General features: G+C 48.2%; 1 protein-coding gene across 1 annotated transcript in view; it reads right to left on the bottom strand.

The window, feature by feature from the left end:
• ONECUT2 (one cut homeobox 2) overlaps nt 1–14,947 on the bottom strand; it is a 69,065-nt gene extending 54,118 nt beyond the window's left edge. The window contains exon 1 of the mRNA XM_081929845.1: nt 13,226–14,947. Coding sequence (XP_081785971.1) covers nt 13,226–14,453 — 1,228 coding nt within the window. The 5' untranslated portion in view covers nt 14,454–14,947. The remainder of the gene's footprint in view (nt 1–13,225) is intronic.
• Nucleotides 14,948–16,385: the final 1,438 nt, after the last annotated feature.

Consider the following 16,385-nt stretch of genomic DNA (forward strand, 5'->3'; position numbering starts at 1 on the left):
CATGCTCTGGTATTTGTAGACAGCTTTCATTAAGTGCCCAAATGAAATGCTTCTATTTGTCCTTTCTAGGATCTTGTGGGGCGGGTCATTGCTGTTATCCCCCTACCCCGGGTTGCTGCAAGCCAAGATCTAACAGCTTGCCTAAGGCCAGGTACTGTAATGAGTTCAGAACTGAAAGTGGTTTATGGCTTCTAAACAGCATCGAGAAAAACCAGGCAAGAACAGGAGCCAATACAAACACTCTTGGCTGGGTCAGGTTAAGTTATACAAAAGCAAAGTCCTACTGCAATCAGCCAAATTTACTTCCAGATAAGATGTTTCCCACTGGGGAAATAACATACTTAAAACATGCAATTAGCATCGCAAGAAAACACACTCATATGAAATTGCTTTTGACCACTGGCCCATCTTGCCCAGCACTGCGTACACTGACTGGCAGCAGCTCTCCAGGTTTTCGGACTGGGAATCGTTCCCAGCCATAACAGGAGTTGCCGGGGATTGAACCTGGGACCTTCTGTATGCAAAGCGGCTGCTCTACCACTGAGCTATGGCCCTTCCCTGCACAGCTGGATCACGGGGGCCTTCTGTGTACAGATGTGCTCTGCCACCGACCTATGGCCTGCATTCAGACAACAGCTTTTCCTGGAAACATGTATGGAGCAATTCACCGGGGCCTCATTTTCCAGTTCCCACATGCCCCTCTGCAATTACAAGAGCCACCTACAAACAGACTGTGGGGGCAGAAGTGGCAGTCATACCGAAGGATGAAACTGGCATGGACAAGGATGGGGTGGTTGTTTTTTGGCCATTTGCTTTAGAAGTGAAGTTAGGTAATTTTAGACTTTGGACCAAATGGTCTTAACAGGGCCTCTGTCCTCTACAGAGAATCCATGTGTATCACTTCACTAATACAGTGGTACCTCGGGTTAAGTACTTAATTTGTTCTGGAGGTCCATTCTTAACCTGAAACTGTTCTTAACCTGAAGCACCACTGTAGCTAATGGGGCCTCCTGCTGCTGCTGCGCCACTGGAGCACAATTTCTGTTCTCATCCTGAAGCAAAGTTCTTAACCCAAGGTACTATTTCTGGGTTGGTGGGGTCTGTAACCTGAAGCGTATGTAACCCGAGGGTACCACTGTATCAAACTGCCATAAGGCAGCCCTCCTGGTCATTCGTTTGAGTATAATATAGTAATGCATGCAGATACTTCAAACCAGTAAATTTATGTTGAGGGAGAAAGGCCCAGGGAATAAAGCAAACACAAGAATGACAGACTGGGCTGTTATGTTAGTGCAATGCCTTTGAGCTGTGCAATGAAACTTCCTCCTCCCTCTTCTCCCCACACTGCTCTGTCCCCTCTAGATCTGCTCTGTGTTTCTCCTCAGTCCTCTGGAGCAGAGGGGGCACTGGGGGCACAAGGGTGGGATAGTGTGGTTGTATACCACACTAAAGAATGTGGAAGAAGGGCCTGAATTTCCTCTAAAAAGGAAACATGGAGAGCAGTGAGTGCATCATATTCTTCAAATATCTCAAGGGCTGTCACATGAGAGATGGATCAAGCTTGTTTTCTCCCACTCTGGAGGGTAGGACTTGAACCAATGGCTTCAAGGTACAAGAAAAGAGATTCCAACTTAACATCAGGAGGAACTTTCTGAAATTAAGAGCTGTTTGACAGTGGAATGTTCTCCTTCAGGAGGTTGTGGGCTCTCCATCCTTGGAGGTTTTTAAGCAGAGGTTGGATGGTCACCTGTCATGGATGCTTAAATTGAGATTCCTGTGTTGCAGGGGGTTGGATGAGAGGATCCTTGCGATCCCTTCCAACTCTATGATTCTATGACTCTATGGTTCATAGCACATGGATCAAGAACTGAAAGCCTTTTGGTCAGATGAGACCCCCACCAATTTATTACCCAACTTTCCAACATTCAGTCCAGAGGGTGAGGGGAACAGTCGAACTGAACATAGAAAGCTGCTTCCTATGAAGTCAGACCATTGGCCCATCTAGTTCAGTACTGCCTGCACGGACTGGCAGGAGCTCTTGCTTCCAGATACTCTAGCACTGAGCTCCATCCTTTCATTTGGCTGTGGGACTTGGAGTAACTCAAGGCACAGGGATCAGGGGGGGTGGGGGGAAGCCTCTGGTGCCCAAGCTGTTGTTGGGTTCCATCTCCCATCAGCCCCAGCTGGAATGGCCAGTGGGCAGGGAGCTGTAGCCCAAGAACACCTGGTTCCATACCACTCAATTAGGTCGTCTGTCCCCTCTGGTTTTATGAGACTGGAGACTGCCTTATCTGGATGCTTTGGCGTAAAATAACCACAATAGCTGCTTTCCTTCCAAGGAAAAAGAATCACAAGTTGGTAGACTCTGAGGGTCATTCGATCCATTCCCCTGCAATGCACTGTTGCCCTCCTCCAGAGACACTTGGCCTTTAAACTGAAGGGCCCAGGACTGGAGATCTCCAAACAAGGAGGTATCTAACCAAAACAGAATGAAGCAGTGCCATTACTGTTTGGGATCTGAGACTTCTGCTCATGCAGTGAATGACAGAGCATAATGACAGAGTTTATGCCATGCATAATCTTGCTTCCATAGAACTGTGGTGTTAGAGCCACTTCATTCATACTCCTTTTAAGGAAGTTACATGGGCACTGCTATAGGATAAGGTCTGTTCCTACTACATGTGCCTTGATTGCTTTTTTTGTACACGGGGTGCAGAGTAGAGTCCTTACCTGTTAAAGGTAAAGGGACCCCTGACCATTAGGTCCAGTGGCGGATGACTCTGGGGTTGCGGCGCTCATCTCGCTTTACTGGCCGAGGGAGCCGGTGTACAGCTTCCGGGTCATGTGGCAAGCATGACTAAGCCGCTTCTGGTGAACCAGAGCAGCGGATGGAAACACCGTTTACCTTCCCGCCGGAGCAGTACCTATTTATCTATTTGCACCTTGACATGCTTTTGAACTGCTAGGTGGGCAGGAGCAGGGACCGAACAATGGGAGCTCACCCCGTCACGGGGATTTGAACCGCCAACCTTCTGATCAGCAAGCCCTCGGCTCAGTGGTTTAGACCACAGCGTCACCCGCGTCCTTACCTGTTACATGTGCTTAAATCTCTTCCATTTAAAGCAACTGAGGATTAAATGTGCCCTTGATTTGTCTGGGCTGAGCCCCACACATTGAAATCATTCATGTTGTGGTCCCAGTGTAAAATTTGGTGGCATGTAAGGGGTTCAATGAGGACATGAATTTAGAACAAGCCAAGTGACACTATTCTATTTGAAAGAAAATTCATATTAAAGCAAGCATGATACACACACACAAACACAGCTTCTTGAGCCACACAACGACTCTTCTAGGTAGTTCATTATTGCTAACATTTTACAGATGGGCAAGTCAAAATAACAACTTGCCCAAATCTATAAATAACAACAGGCCCAGTCCTGACTAACAAGTTCCTGAATTAGAATTAGAATCTAGAATACTCATTTTTCTCTGAACCACACTCTCTTGAGCTTAGGATGCTCATATTTTTAGAGTGAATTTTATGGAAGCAATATTTAGTGCAGCATGTTATGACTTATCATAATACAGGAGTGTAACATAAAACTTTGTAAAAAAATATATCAAATTAGACTATTGGTTCTTCTAAGCCTACTGTTGCCTATGGCTTTCCAAGATCTCAGGGATAAGTTGTTCTGAGTCTTACAACACTTCTGACCTTTCTAAGTGAACATGCCAAGGATAAAAATTCAAACTTCCTGTATGCAAAATACCTGCTAAGTTATGGCCCCTCTGTAGTTCTGTGCACATAAATGTCATGGCATAGCCTGATGCAGAAACATACCAGAGACTCAAGAGACTGCATTTCAGAAAGTACTCACAGTGGTAGGCAAGACGGAATACAGTGGTACCTCCGGTTACATACGCTTCAAGTTACAGACTCCGCTAACCCAGAAATAGTGCTTCAGGTTAAGAACTTTGCTTCAGGATGAGAACAGAAATTGTGCTCTGCAGTGCGGCGGCAGCAGGAGGCCCCATTAGCTAAAGTGGTGCTTCAGGTTAAGAACAGTTTCAGGTTAAGTACGGACCTCCGGAACGAATTAAGTACTTAACTCGAGGTACCACTGTAATGTATACACATATGATTTGGTTATAGTGCCTGGAGACAGACAGCTAGGTCATGCATTTATAGCCATGACCAGAGGAGAAACTTCATTTGCCCCAGCTGCAACAACACATGTCTCTCCTGTATCAGTCTCTGCAGCCACAGCAAACGCTGCAACCTTCCAACAGTTTGACTTCACCCCCAAAAGGGAGACACTTTTCCATTGCCTCCAAAGAAAGACGGATAACAACATCCAGTAAATCAAAACTTTTTCAATTAGCTAAAATGTTGGTAATATAAGGACAGCGAGCTTTAATCAGTCTGATCATTAGATTAATCAACCAAGCCTTTCTAGACCAGTTCTAAGCATATTTAGTCAGAAGTAAGCCTTAAGTGTAATAGTTTCTCTGCAAGTGAGTGTGTTTGGATTGGACCCTAGTTGATTGATGGGGAATGGGCTAATTTTAAAGGGTGAGGCCAATTTTTGAGTTGGTGTGTCTGTTTATCCCTCCATACACCATATCCCTTTTTAAAATTCTGCTGTGTTACTGCAACAAGCAAAGGAAATTATAACATTACAGTGGTACCTCGGGTTACATACTCTTCAGGTTACATACACTTCAGGTTACAGACTCTGCCAACCCAGAAATAGGACCCCGGGTTAAGAACTTCGCTTCAAGATGAGAACAGAAATTGTGCTCTGGCGGCGCGGCGGCAGCGGGAGGCCCCATTAGCTAAAGTGGTGCTTCAGGTTAAGAACAGTTTCAGGTTAAGTACAGACCTCTGGAACGAAGTAAGTACTTAACCCGAGGTACCATGTACTGTAAGTATGTCCATGGTACCAACAATGGGAAGTAGCTTTCGTTTCTCAAGGCTGCAACCCTGCACACACTTACCTAAGAGTAATTCCTATTGAAATTGGTGGAGTTTAGTTGAGTAGATGTGTGTAAACTGCAAGTTATTCAAGGTCTGAAAAATAACCACATATTCAATTTTTTGTAGTATGTAAGTTATTTAAATTTTATTAAACGAATTGGTTAAAAGGCAGATTATTAATACATGATCGTTATCGTGTATGCACGTGTTTCAAACACAGCAGTGGCTAAGTATCATTATTCCACTTGTGACCGGGAATTTTCTAACACCAATTGATTGGGTTGTTATTATGACAAAGAATGCTCATAAGCATTCCAGTCCAGTGGCGTATCGTGGGTTGTGAGCACCCGGGACAAGGCAAGTAATTTGCACCCCCTAACCCATGGATTTGCGCCCCTAACCCGTGGATTTGTGCCCCCTAACCCCAGATGTTGCACCCGGTGCGGCTGGCCCCCCCTGCACCCCCCACACTATGCCACTGTTCCAGTCACTCAAAAACTGTCAGAATGTTTACAGTCCCCGTCCAGCTTCTGTAAGGGAACAAGAAATTGTTGGTCTGGCTAGAAGTAAAACTTCCCATACACTCCAGGGACAGAGGTGGCTTTGTGTGCTAGGCTGGAGGAAAATGGAGGAAAAAGGTGTGGGACAGAATTTTGCATCTTGATTTAGGTCAAATGATTCTTGGCTGTATATTCTCTACTGCTGCATATTCCGTAATGTGTCTGTGCACGCAAATATTTTGCCCACCAATATCTATGAATAAAAAGAGACTGCATTGTGACAACCTGTCTAAAATACAAAACATAGTATTGAATGTTATGGTATTGCAAGATGGTTTGTTTCGGACGAGGGGAAACTGTGTGTTTTGTTATAAAGGCTTTGATATGAATAGGTGCTCCAAATCTTTTCTCTCTCTCATGTTTTCGTTAATTATATCTGCATGTTGCAATGGCAAGCTACAGAATAAACAGAGAGTGATGTGTAAACAAACCCAGGCAAATTTTGGAAGGTACTCATTGGAATTGCTAAAAAGGGTGGGAATATGAATGCATAAAGCAAAATACATGTAATATACATGCAGGCACCAATCAGAGATATTGCATACACACTGCTGATCTCAAAAAGTCCGCCACAAAGCAGTGCTTTATATATAAGTACTGACACCCCTGTCTCCCCACAAACCATATTGCACAAACCATAGAATTAAAGACTGTATAAACCATAGCATTCAAAATCCCTCAAACCATAGCATTCAAAACTATGTTCTGTATTTTGGACAGGTCTCACCACCTTCTGAGTCTAGAGATAGAATCTATATGTGATAAGTAAAAATGGATGGATTGGTCAATTTCTATTTCTCATTTCTTCAGCCTTAAGGTCACGTCTCCCCATTTCCATATCCATTTGCAATTTTTTTTTTATTACCTTTAAAAAATAGTTTGCATAAACACTTGCGCACATTATTGTATGCAACCTTGTCTAATATAGATATTTTTGCTAGTAGTTTCCACTTAGATACACACCCATCATTTTTTGTCTGTTATTTTTGTGAATATAGGTATTTTTGGTGCAATCTCCCCTTAATATGTACAATTTTGTATGCACTTTTGGGGTGGAGAGCTGCATTGCTAAGTTTGGATGCGTGCAAATATTGAAGAAAATATGTATTTCAGTTTGTTTGGGAAGTGTTCATTCCATAGGCATGACCAAACAAATGTCTTTCCCAGTCCTGGAGATTAGTACTGATGATCTGTTCGACAATGACAATATGACTTAGTGTTTATCCCCCTCCTTCTGTACAACACACTATTTCATGCGCAGGATCCAAAATGATTATTTGTTTGCAGAATATTCTTTCCACATGCGCATCACCATTTTTACACCAGGATAGCACAACACATGTGCACACTGTGATGAATAAATTTGTTTTTAAAAGATTAGCCAAAACGTGCAGTATTCAACTAACAGAGTGGTTTGCATTACATTATTCTTGGGTTATGATTGCTGACACTGTATTCTTTCGGCTTTGGTATATTATAATAGCACTCTGATTCTAAACATATTGCTGAACTATAACTCTTACACATGCTTAAGTTCACTGGTTTTAAATATGCTCCAAACTCTCTTGAGTTGTGTCCATTGATACCAGTTTAAGGAGTATTTAAGGATAATTAAAAATTGCTCAGAAATAAGTATCAATGAATTTAACAGGGGTGACTCCAAAGCAAGTCTGTTTAGGTCTGTTTCCTTAGTACAGGGTGAATTTCACAACAATTTAATGGGGGTTTTGGTCACTGGTTTTGGTAGTGTGTACATTGCAGTTTAAATTGGAGGGGGGGATAATTCAATCAGGTTGCAGAAATCAGGTATATATTATTGGGAGTAAGCCTATTTTGTAACTATCATGCACAATGTATGAACATAATCCACTGGTAGATGGTCCTGCAAAAGCTCCATAGATATAAGTCAGAGCTGTGTAAGGGGTGTGCAATTCTTTCAGTGGTGATTAGGCCGAAGTCGTTCCCCATTTCCCTGACCTCTTACAGCTGTATTCACTAATCTGTATGGTTCATAATGAATATGCTTGCACCACTCTTGTGCAGTTCCCAGTCTGCACTGGAGAAAATCCCAGTCTGCTCAGCCTCTCCTCTCTTATATAATATATACACCCCATATTCAGAGGCCAAAGACTCTTCAGCCAGCTCATGGCATGAAATCGCAAGGCAACACAAAAATTGCAATTAAAGCAAGCAAGCAAAACAAATGAATGAATAAAGCAAATAGCAGTGATCTATAAACAAGCATGTGTTCAACGAAGCAGACACAGGGCTGATTCAGCCACTGTTAAGCACTCTCAGATCCCATTGATTCCTATGTGCGATACTGAAGCACACAAAGGCGCGCTCTCTTTCACCGATTTCAGTGAGACTTCAGAGGTGCTTAATTGCCACTATAATTGTGCCCTTTATTACTCCACGATCTGCATATCCCACAATTAACCACCCTCAAATCATCTGCCAATGCCCTTATTCCTTTGGCATTAGGGTGGCTTAGAACATCTGGCAGAAGTCAAAATTCCATTGGTTTTTTTGTTTTGTTTTCCCTCCATGAGTGTGCTTACTTTTCCTAGCCACAAATTATCATTTAACATGTCTTTAGGACAGCAAGGGAAATCTAAAACCTAAAACGCTCACACAAATAAATGCTGTTGGTTTTTTTTTTAAAGGAGGGAAATGTTCTGTACGAAATAGGTGTCTTCTGGGAAGGGAGGCGAGGCGGCAGCGGACAGAGTCCTCCTGTTTGCAAACAGAAACATTTGCATTGATCTGAGTGGGAACCTGACCATGTGCTCCTGTGCCAATTAGGCGCACATCTGATGCTCTGGAATTGCGCAACGGCCATTGCGCATTCAGAACTCGCCATAACAAGAGGAGAAAATGTCAGCCGGGGGCTGAAGGTCTCTCTCTCTCCCCCCCCCCCCACTCCACCCCCGCAATCCTCCCCAGAGGAAGGCGGGGAGGGCAAATGAGGGGATGGTAATTAAAGGAACACCGGGTGTTAATCGAAACTATAGCTTCCTGATAGCACTAATATTAGCCGTTCGAGGAAAATGTGGGCGCTCATTAATAACCAGCGCCGCACAGCAATGGAAAAGGAATATATATATGCGTGGAGCAAATAAAATCCCTTGGAATGTCTCCCGCTTGCACTGCTGGCCAGCCAGTGCAATGTGTGCATGTGTTATATGCGTAGATACACACAGATACACAAATATAATCAATGCATGCGTTATAGTGATTATCTGGCCTCTCTCCCCCTCTGTCCCTCCCTCCCTCCCTCTTCCTGTTATGTTTCTTCCTCTTAATTGAAAATCGTTAAATTTAGGGGTGGGGAGGGGGCGCCGAGGAAGTGGATGGAGAGAGTGGCGCGGCGACTTTTGCATAAGTGATATTTATCGCAAAGGTGAAAACAATTAACTAGCGTGTTCAGATCTTCTGCCAGAGAGGGCAGGCCGGCCTGGCGATGGTTACGCGCGGCTAAAGGGAGAGACCACCACAGTACCAGCCCAGCCCAGAAAAGGCTGATAGGAGAAACGCCTGCCTTCTGCATCTCTCTCTTTCTCTCTGTGTGGATAAATTTTAATGGTAAGATTCGAACCAGTGAAACACGTCGGCTCTTCCTGCCGCTTCTTTTCGAGTGGTTGCCTATTATTATTATTATTATTATTATTATTATTATTATTATTATTATTGCAGGCTGCTTTCTGCTTGATCAAACAGCCTAAACAGACATTAAATATGTAAAGAAATCACCCCGGCACAGCGGCTCATCTCGCCCTGTGGGGCTTGAGCATGAATTTTTAATAGCTCAGAGAGAGAAAGATGGAGAGACTATACCAAGTCACCTTCCATCATCACTCAAACGCGGCTCTTGAAATTGACCAGACCTTCCCCCACCCCTCTGCACAGGTCGCTGCTGTTGCAGCTGTGAAATTGACTGGACCAAACGGTGGGTTGTCACTCCCTTGAAATACGCAATAAACCTCCATCCTCGGTTTGCTGCCAAGGCTCCGGTTCTGTGACTCCCCAACCCAAACCGGAGTGCGCTTCGCAATCCACCCACCCCCCAAGCATCCCCCATTTCCCCCGGCTCTCCATAAGCACCCAGATTTAGTTTAATAATTCATAGAAAGAGGGCTTTTGTTCTTTTTCTCTGCGCACGTCCCCCGCGCTTTTGCTAGTGTCTGCAGCTACGCGTAAAGTCCATGGTAATATCTCCTCCCTCCGTTGGATTCTTCGAGCAATGCCAGCAACTTCTCCAATAGACAAGCTGCGGTGGTGAATATGGCAATATTGACCATCCCCGCACCTTGGAGAACTCCTTAGGCTGCGTTGCAACAAGTGTGCCAGGGCTACTCGGAATAAAACGGCGGATCAACATCCAAAACGGAGCCGGAGCGTATCTACACGCGGTTTTTCGAAAGGTGCAACCCGCATACTGTTGAAAGTAACAAGGGAACGAGATTGTGGCTGTTCTAGAAACCTTAACAATCAAGTTTTTCCTCCTCTTAAACTGACTCCTAGCCGCACCTTCAACGCACCAGCTGGAAGGAAAGCTCGTTGATTTCAATGAGCCCTACTTTCGCGTAGTGCATTCAGACGGGAGCTGCAAGGAAGCAGCCTAAGAGCACAAGCCTCTATATGTTTACTCGGAAGTAAGTGTCGCTGTGGAGTTAAAAGTGCAACCTAAATGGGATCGCGACGCCCAAAATGTTCATAATAGTATCTTAACCTTCTGATATTTAATAGGCAGGACAGGAATGTATTTCCTACCTATTGTCACCCTTGCACCTCTGATTTTGGCTTATAATCGGGCAGCTTTGAAGGTCAGCATATTTTTTTATGCTTTGAAATATGAGCTTCTAGACACAAGATGTGCGTGCGGTCCCATTGGAATCCATAGGGTTTACTTCGGAGGAGGACGTTGAGGACTTGAATCCTAAAAAGCAAGAGATTTGGGGGTGCATTCCAGCGCTCCCCCCCCCATCCTGAAATTCCTTCGGCTCTGCGTAAATCTCTTCTCAAAAAACAACCAAAAAAAACCAGAAAGAAATATGGGACCCCCTCAGCACCCCAGTCTAAAATAACGCCGCGTTAAACCAAGAGGAAAACACCACCGTAATACTCTCTCTGCACCCTCCCTTCGTTCCCAACGCTTTGCTTTATTACCGCAAACAACCTTGCTATTAAAAGGGGGAATACCATGCAAAAGGCGGGTCGATAGACCAATTCAGACGGTTCTCACGTTAATTATCATCAGTAAGACCCAATGAGGAAGGGGAGGGGGGCCGAGAGGGAGGGAAGGAGCGGGTGGAAGCGGAGCTCATCTTTGGAGACGAGGTGTTCACAAACTGTCTTGTTAGGGAAAGAGTGACGTGACAACACACACACACGAACAAAGGATGTAGCCACACACCCAGCCTCGCCAGGAAAGCAAAACATTCACACACTCAATTTCCTCTCCTGCGTTAGTTTCCCACGAGCTGGTAACGCGGCTCATAATTAAGAGAGGAGGAATGCTAATTATTAATAAATCGCCGGAGACGCGTCAGGGGAAAAAAAACCCCACTCCCCACCCTCCTAGAGCCCCCTCCCCAAAGGAGAGGGATTTGAAATCTCCTGCAAAGGATCGATCAGTCCTTTGGTATATCTATAGTAAAAGGCGAGGGTAATTTTGGGGGTGGAGTGGGGTGGGAAATTGGGGTGAGGTGAGAAGAATTTGGAAGCGAAGTCATCTCTTGGGGGGGGGGAGGTATCCCTGTGTAGTAGTTTCCCCCTCTGCTAATCAATACCAGCCAACGATTAATTGCAACAGACCAGAATCAATCAAACTACAGGTGAATGAGGCAATTGTCAAGGATAGAGGAGGAGGAGGGATTCCTCTTATTAAACGCGGTTGTAAACATTGGACGGGGGCGTTAGACTGTGTGAGAATGTTTAAATATGCCCAGCTGGAGCAAGCCTAGGCAACAATAGATCTCAATGTACCAGAAATCAACACTCTCCTCTGTGACTCTAACCTTGGGCATCTAACTACCTTGTGATGAAAGGATGAGAGGCGAATCCCCGCGCAGGGTTATCTTTCCATACCCGAGGCTGCACCGCAAAATAGCTGTCAAAACCATGGTGCAATCAGTTTCCCTTTCTGATGCATACATTATATGGGATGGAAATATATATATATTTATACACATTCCCTTCTGGCGTCTCCCAGTTTCAGCCCATTCAGCGTGATTTGCATAGTAAGATCTGCCGAGCATATCCCCCTGCCCACCTTTATCCAGCTGATTCATTTGTCAACAATCCGTACTGTAATATTTTTTCATTACGCACAAATGGACGAAATTCCTTGCCATCTTTAGAACAATAGAAGGGGTAGAAGGCTTCCCTTAACGACCACTAGAGGGCGCCCGCAAACAACTCGGCACACATCAAAAGAACAATATACCAAAAAAATGTGATTGTTCTCTCTCCTCCCCCCTCCCCCCACGCTCAAATATATCCAATCTGTTCTGCAGAAAATAGCGCCCTTTTCCCTGCTTCCTTCCCTCCCTCCCAAAAGAGTCCCCAAGCTTTCTGATGCGCTCATCTGGTAGCTTTCAATCTCAGCGCCTCATTTTTCGTAGAGCGAACCCGGGTTTTCTCCATTTCTACTCATGATGACTTTTAAATGATACACACACATATCTGAAGGGAAAGGTGGGGGGGTGGGGGTAGGCGAGGATGGAAGATTTCCACCTCGACACAACCACACACGCTTTTATTTATCTTGCAGACACCTTAGCAGACTCCAAAAAGAAAGGCTTTGGTTTTGTGCTCCATTTCGAATGTAATAAATAGACGAATTAATTCACAAACAGCACTCAGTGATTGGAGCTGAGAAAGGCACGGTCCTTTCCCAAAGCTGGGATAGTCAACGTGGCGCTCGCCAGATGCTTTTTGCACTCCCCTTAGCCCCAGACAGCATGGTCAGTGGGTCAGCAATGAAGTCCAGCATCACCTGGCGAAGGGGCACTAGGTTGGCCACCCCTGTTTCACAGCATACACAAAGCTGTAGCTGCCTTCTCGCGCGCCCGCTCCCCGCGCATCCTAAAAGCTAGTCAGGGGAGAAGAGCTGCTCCCTTTTCTCCATCTTCCAGGGAACTTTCCTGAGAGAGAAGGGGCACAAGACAACCACAACAACAACAACACAACCCTCTCCAAAGAAGATGTCTAATTTTGGAGCATTCCTGCCCAGAAGATTGAAACCTCGGGGACTGTTTATAGGTGTCGCCATCCAGAAGAACCACAGAGACCCAAACCGAGACCACCAAAATAATAATAATAATAATAATAATAATAATAATAATAATAATAATAATAATAAGGCGGCAAGGGCGCGGAGGGAGGCGGGAAGGAGAGCAAAGGGCCTGGGCATTGTCTCCTGAGCATCCTCTCCCGAAAACCAAGGCGGCTGGTTCTTGGGACAACCCATCAGCCAAGTTCAAAACTCAGGCCCTACACACACACAAACACACACACACGCACACACAGGCGAAGTAACCTCTCTCCCTAGCCTCCAGCCTGTTTTGACCCGAGGACCAACAGACTTGGCCGCTGACTCCCTGGGAGAGCGAATATTCTGGTGACCCCCCGTGACACAAGGAAAGACCCGGGAAGAGCGAGAGGGACGGGTGGGAGGGCTTACCAGCAAGTCTTAAGGCTGACATCCTCTGGAACTCGGGTTCCTGCAGCCATTTCCACATTCTCCTGAAGGTCTCCCTGCCCGATTTCAGTTTACTCCAAGGTTTAGGGTTCCTTAGAAGGTCTGAAAGGGTCCCCTGAGAACGGCACAGCACCCTCTGGGCGAAAATGGCCTGGGGGATGCTGTAGCGCTTCAGCTCGGCCGTGATTCTCTGCGCCACTTCTTTGGTGTTGATCTCTTCCAGCTGCCCGGAGTTGTTGACCTGGGTTCCCGAGGAAGAAGACGGGGGCCTCTCCCTGCCGGAGGCCAAGACCGGCCCGTGAGACTGAGGGTGGCCTCCGGGGTGGCTGGGGTGGTGCATCCCGTTGAGGTGAGACATCATAGGCGCCGGAGGGGTGCCCAGGCCCCGCGACAGGTGCTGCTCCCCGCGGGCCAGCATGGCAGTGTGCGCGTCGAAGTTAGGGCTCAGCATCTTCTCGTGGCCCGCGGGGCCGTAGCTCTGCAGGCCCTGCTGGGTGTTGTGGATGGAGCCCAGCCCGTTGCCCAGAGGGCTGCCGCCCAAGGGGGACAAGCTCTGGCCCATGCCGGGCATCTCCTTGTAAGGGCTGTAGAGGTTGTTCATGGCCGGGAGGCCCCTCTCGTCGCGCATGAGGGTGAAGCTGCCGCTCACGTTGCCCGACAGGCGCTGGTGGTGGTGGTGGTGCGCGTGCGGGTGGTGGTGCGGGTGGTGGTGGTGGTGGTGCGGGTGGTGGTGCGCGTGCGGGTGGTGGAACTTATCCGACACGGTGGAGATGGGGGGCAAGGGCTGCAGCGGCGTCAGCGTGGTGTAGGTGCTGGTCATGCTCATGCCCGGAGGAGACGAGTCGCACGGCATGCTCATGGCGTGGTGCAACGGGATGGACAGCTCCGCGCGGTAGTCCCCCGCGCCGTCCAGCAACGAGGCCATGCTGGTCACCATGGCTGAACGCGACGAGGCGGACGCCAAGTCCTGGTGGGAAGGCGGCGGCGGAGGGCCTGGAGGCGGCGGAGGCGGCGGCGGCGGGTGGACCCGGAGCGATCCGGCGCTCCGGCTGCTGGGGTGGTGGTGGGGGCTGGGGCTGCCCATCAGCTCCTGCTCATGGCTCGAGGGCCCGTGCAAGGGGCCCAGCGTCTCCATTGTCATCTCCGGGTTCATGGCGCAGCTGTCCAGCTCTTTGGTTAGGCATCGATAGGAGGTGCACGCAGTCTTCATTCAGTCCATGGAGAGGGGTGGTCGGCACCAGGGGGCTTCGCGGGGCTGGGTGCAGAGGGGGAAGGCAGGCAGGCAGGCAGGCAGGCAGACGGAGCTCCGGGGGTCGCTTGGCTCTGGGGAAGGGGAGGAGGTGGGGGGGATCAAAAGCTCCAGCCGCGGCGCTTCGCCAGAGGAAGATGCTGGATGCTGCTGACGCTCCTGCTGTGCTGGGTTTTCCTTTCCTTTCTTTTTTTTTGGACGGGGGGGTGTCGATATAAGGCCTCTCAGTTGTGTGCGTGTGTGAATTGTGTGGTGAGTGCGTGTGGGGGGCGGGAGGGGAGCCGAGAGAGAGAGAAGGGGGGGTGGGGGAGAGAAAGAGAGAGAGAAGGGAGGGCAGCCACCAGCCTCTCCGTCAGCCTGGCCAGCGCCGCTGCAGCCGCCTCGCCATGTCCGAGCCCTTTCCTGCTCTTACGTCGTCTGTTTGGGTAGCTGGAGCTGTCCAGAGTTGCGATCGAGGCTCGCCTCCCATCAACCTAGCCCAGCCCCGGGGAAAAGGCGGGCTCTGCGGACGGATGGACGAGGCGATCGCCCACTCAGGACGCCTCGTCGAGCCAGCCGGCTCAAGGTCTGCGGGAGCCCGGCCAATGGCAGAGGCGAGGAGGAGGAGCGACGCGCCGGGAGGCTTCAAGCTTGCCTGAAGATTCCCAGGCACTGGAATCAAACGCCAAGGAGAGAGGCAGAGAGAATGAAAGAGAGAGAGAATTTAAAGATGCAGCGTCCTCCTGCCTTGGGTATCGAGAGGGAGCTGGCCAGCCCTGCTTTTCTCTTTCTCTCTCTCCGCGCCCAGGCGCAAGCAGGGCGCACGGCGCGCACAAAGGGAACGCGGGAGAGGGAGCTTGTGAAGATGGGGGGGAGAGGAGAGCCACGCCCGGGAGCTGCCTCCCTTCTCGGAAATAAAAATAAAATAACGGGGTACCGCCAAGACACTAATCAGAGGCGGTTAAGTGGGTACCTAAAAGGGGTGGCGATGCCCGGCAGAAATCTCTTTTCCAGCTCTCCTTTCTGTTAGGCACAGGCACCAGCTAGTCAACGTTAAAGGCTACAACACACACACACACACACACACAAAGACACACACACAAATGTCTATGTAGCGCCCCACTGTTAGTGATTCCCCCCCCCCCGCATTTTCATGGTCGGTCTTTATTTAGGGTGCCCGTCCACCGCCAACCCAGGTATCCAGGGCTGCAACGCCTCTGCGCGCCTGCCTGAAAGCGAGCCTCCCTGGAGTCCTAGGGGGTTTCCTTCGAGTAAGACAGCCAGAGGATCCGGCTCTTCGCCACCAAACACCCAGCCCCCTCCCCAAGCATTGCCTTTCTACAGCAGCTCAAAGTCCGTCAAAGGTGATGTTCTGGTTGTGTTTGTTTTTTACTGGGAATATTTGGGCTGGCTTTGCTGGATGGCTGGTTTTTAGAAAAAAATAAAAATCGTCAATAATAATAAATGCATAAAACCGACTGTCTCTTGGGGAGGAAGAGAACAGAGCTTGTGATCCTAGCCGATCGCCTTTGGATCCGGAGAATCTTTCAGCCTTCTTTCTCCCCTCACCCCGCGCCGCCTTCCTGGAGCGCCACAGAACTTAGCCAAACTTGGCTTCATTATGCAGCAGCCACGCTCATTAGCGGCGGGTTGATCTTCGCTGAGGAGCGTGGCGGCCGAGGCTGCAGCTCCCCGCGAGGTAGACGGCAGCGGCGGCGCCTGCCTCGTTGCAACCACAAACAACAACAAGGGGTGTGTGTGTGAATATGCATAATATATGCGCTATTTATGGAGAGGGGATGGCCCTTTATGGAGATCTCGGCAGTCCCAAGAATGCCTCTAGCTGGGCTGCTTCGCCATTCCATCCCAGTCTCTTCCTCCTCCTCCTCGCCTCTTTCCAAAAAGAGGCTTCGG

This window comes from Podarcis melisellensis (assembly GCF_964234715.1).
Source record: "Podarcis melisellensis genome assembly, chromosome: 11".
Lineage (NCBI taxonomy): Eukaryota > Metazoa > Chordata > Lepidosauria > Squamata > Lacertidae > Podarcis > Podarcis melisellensis.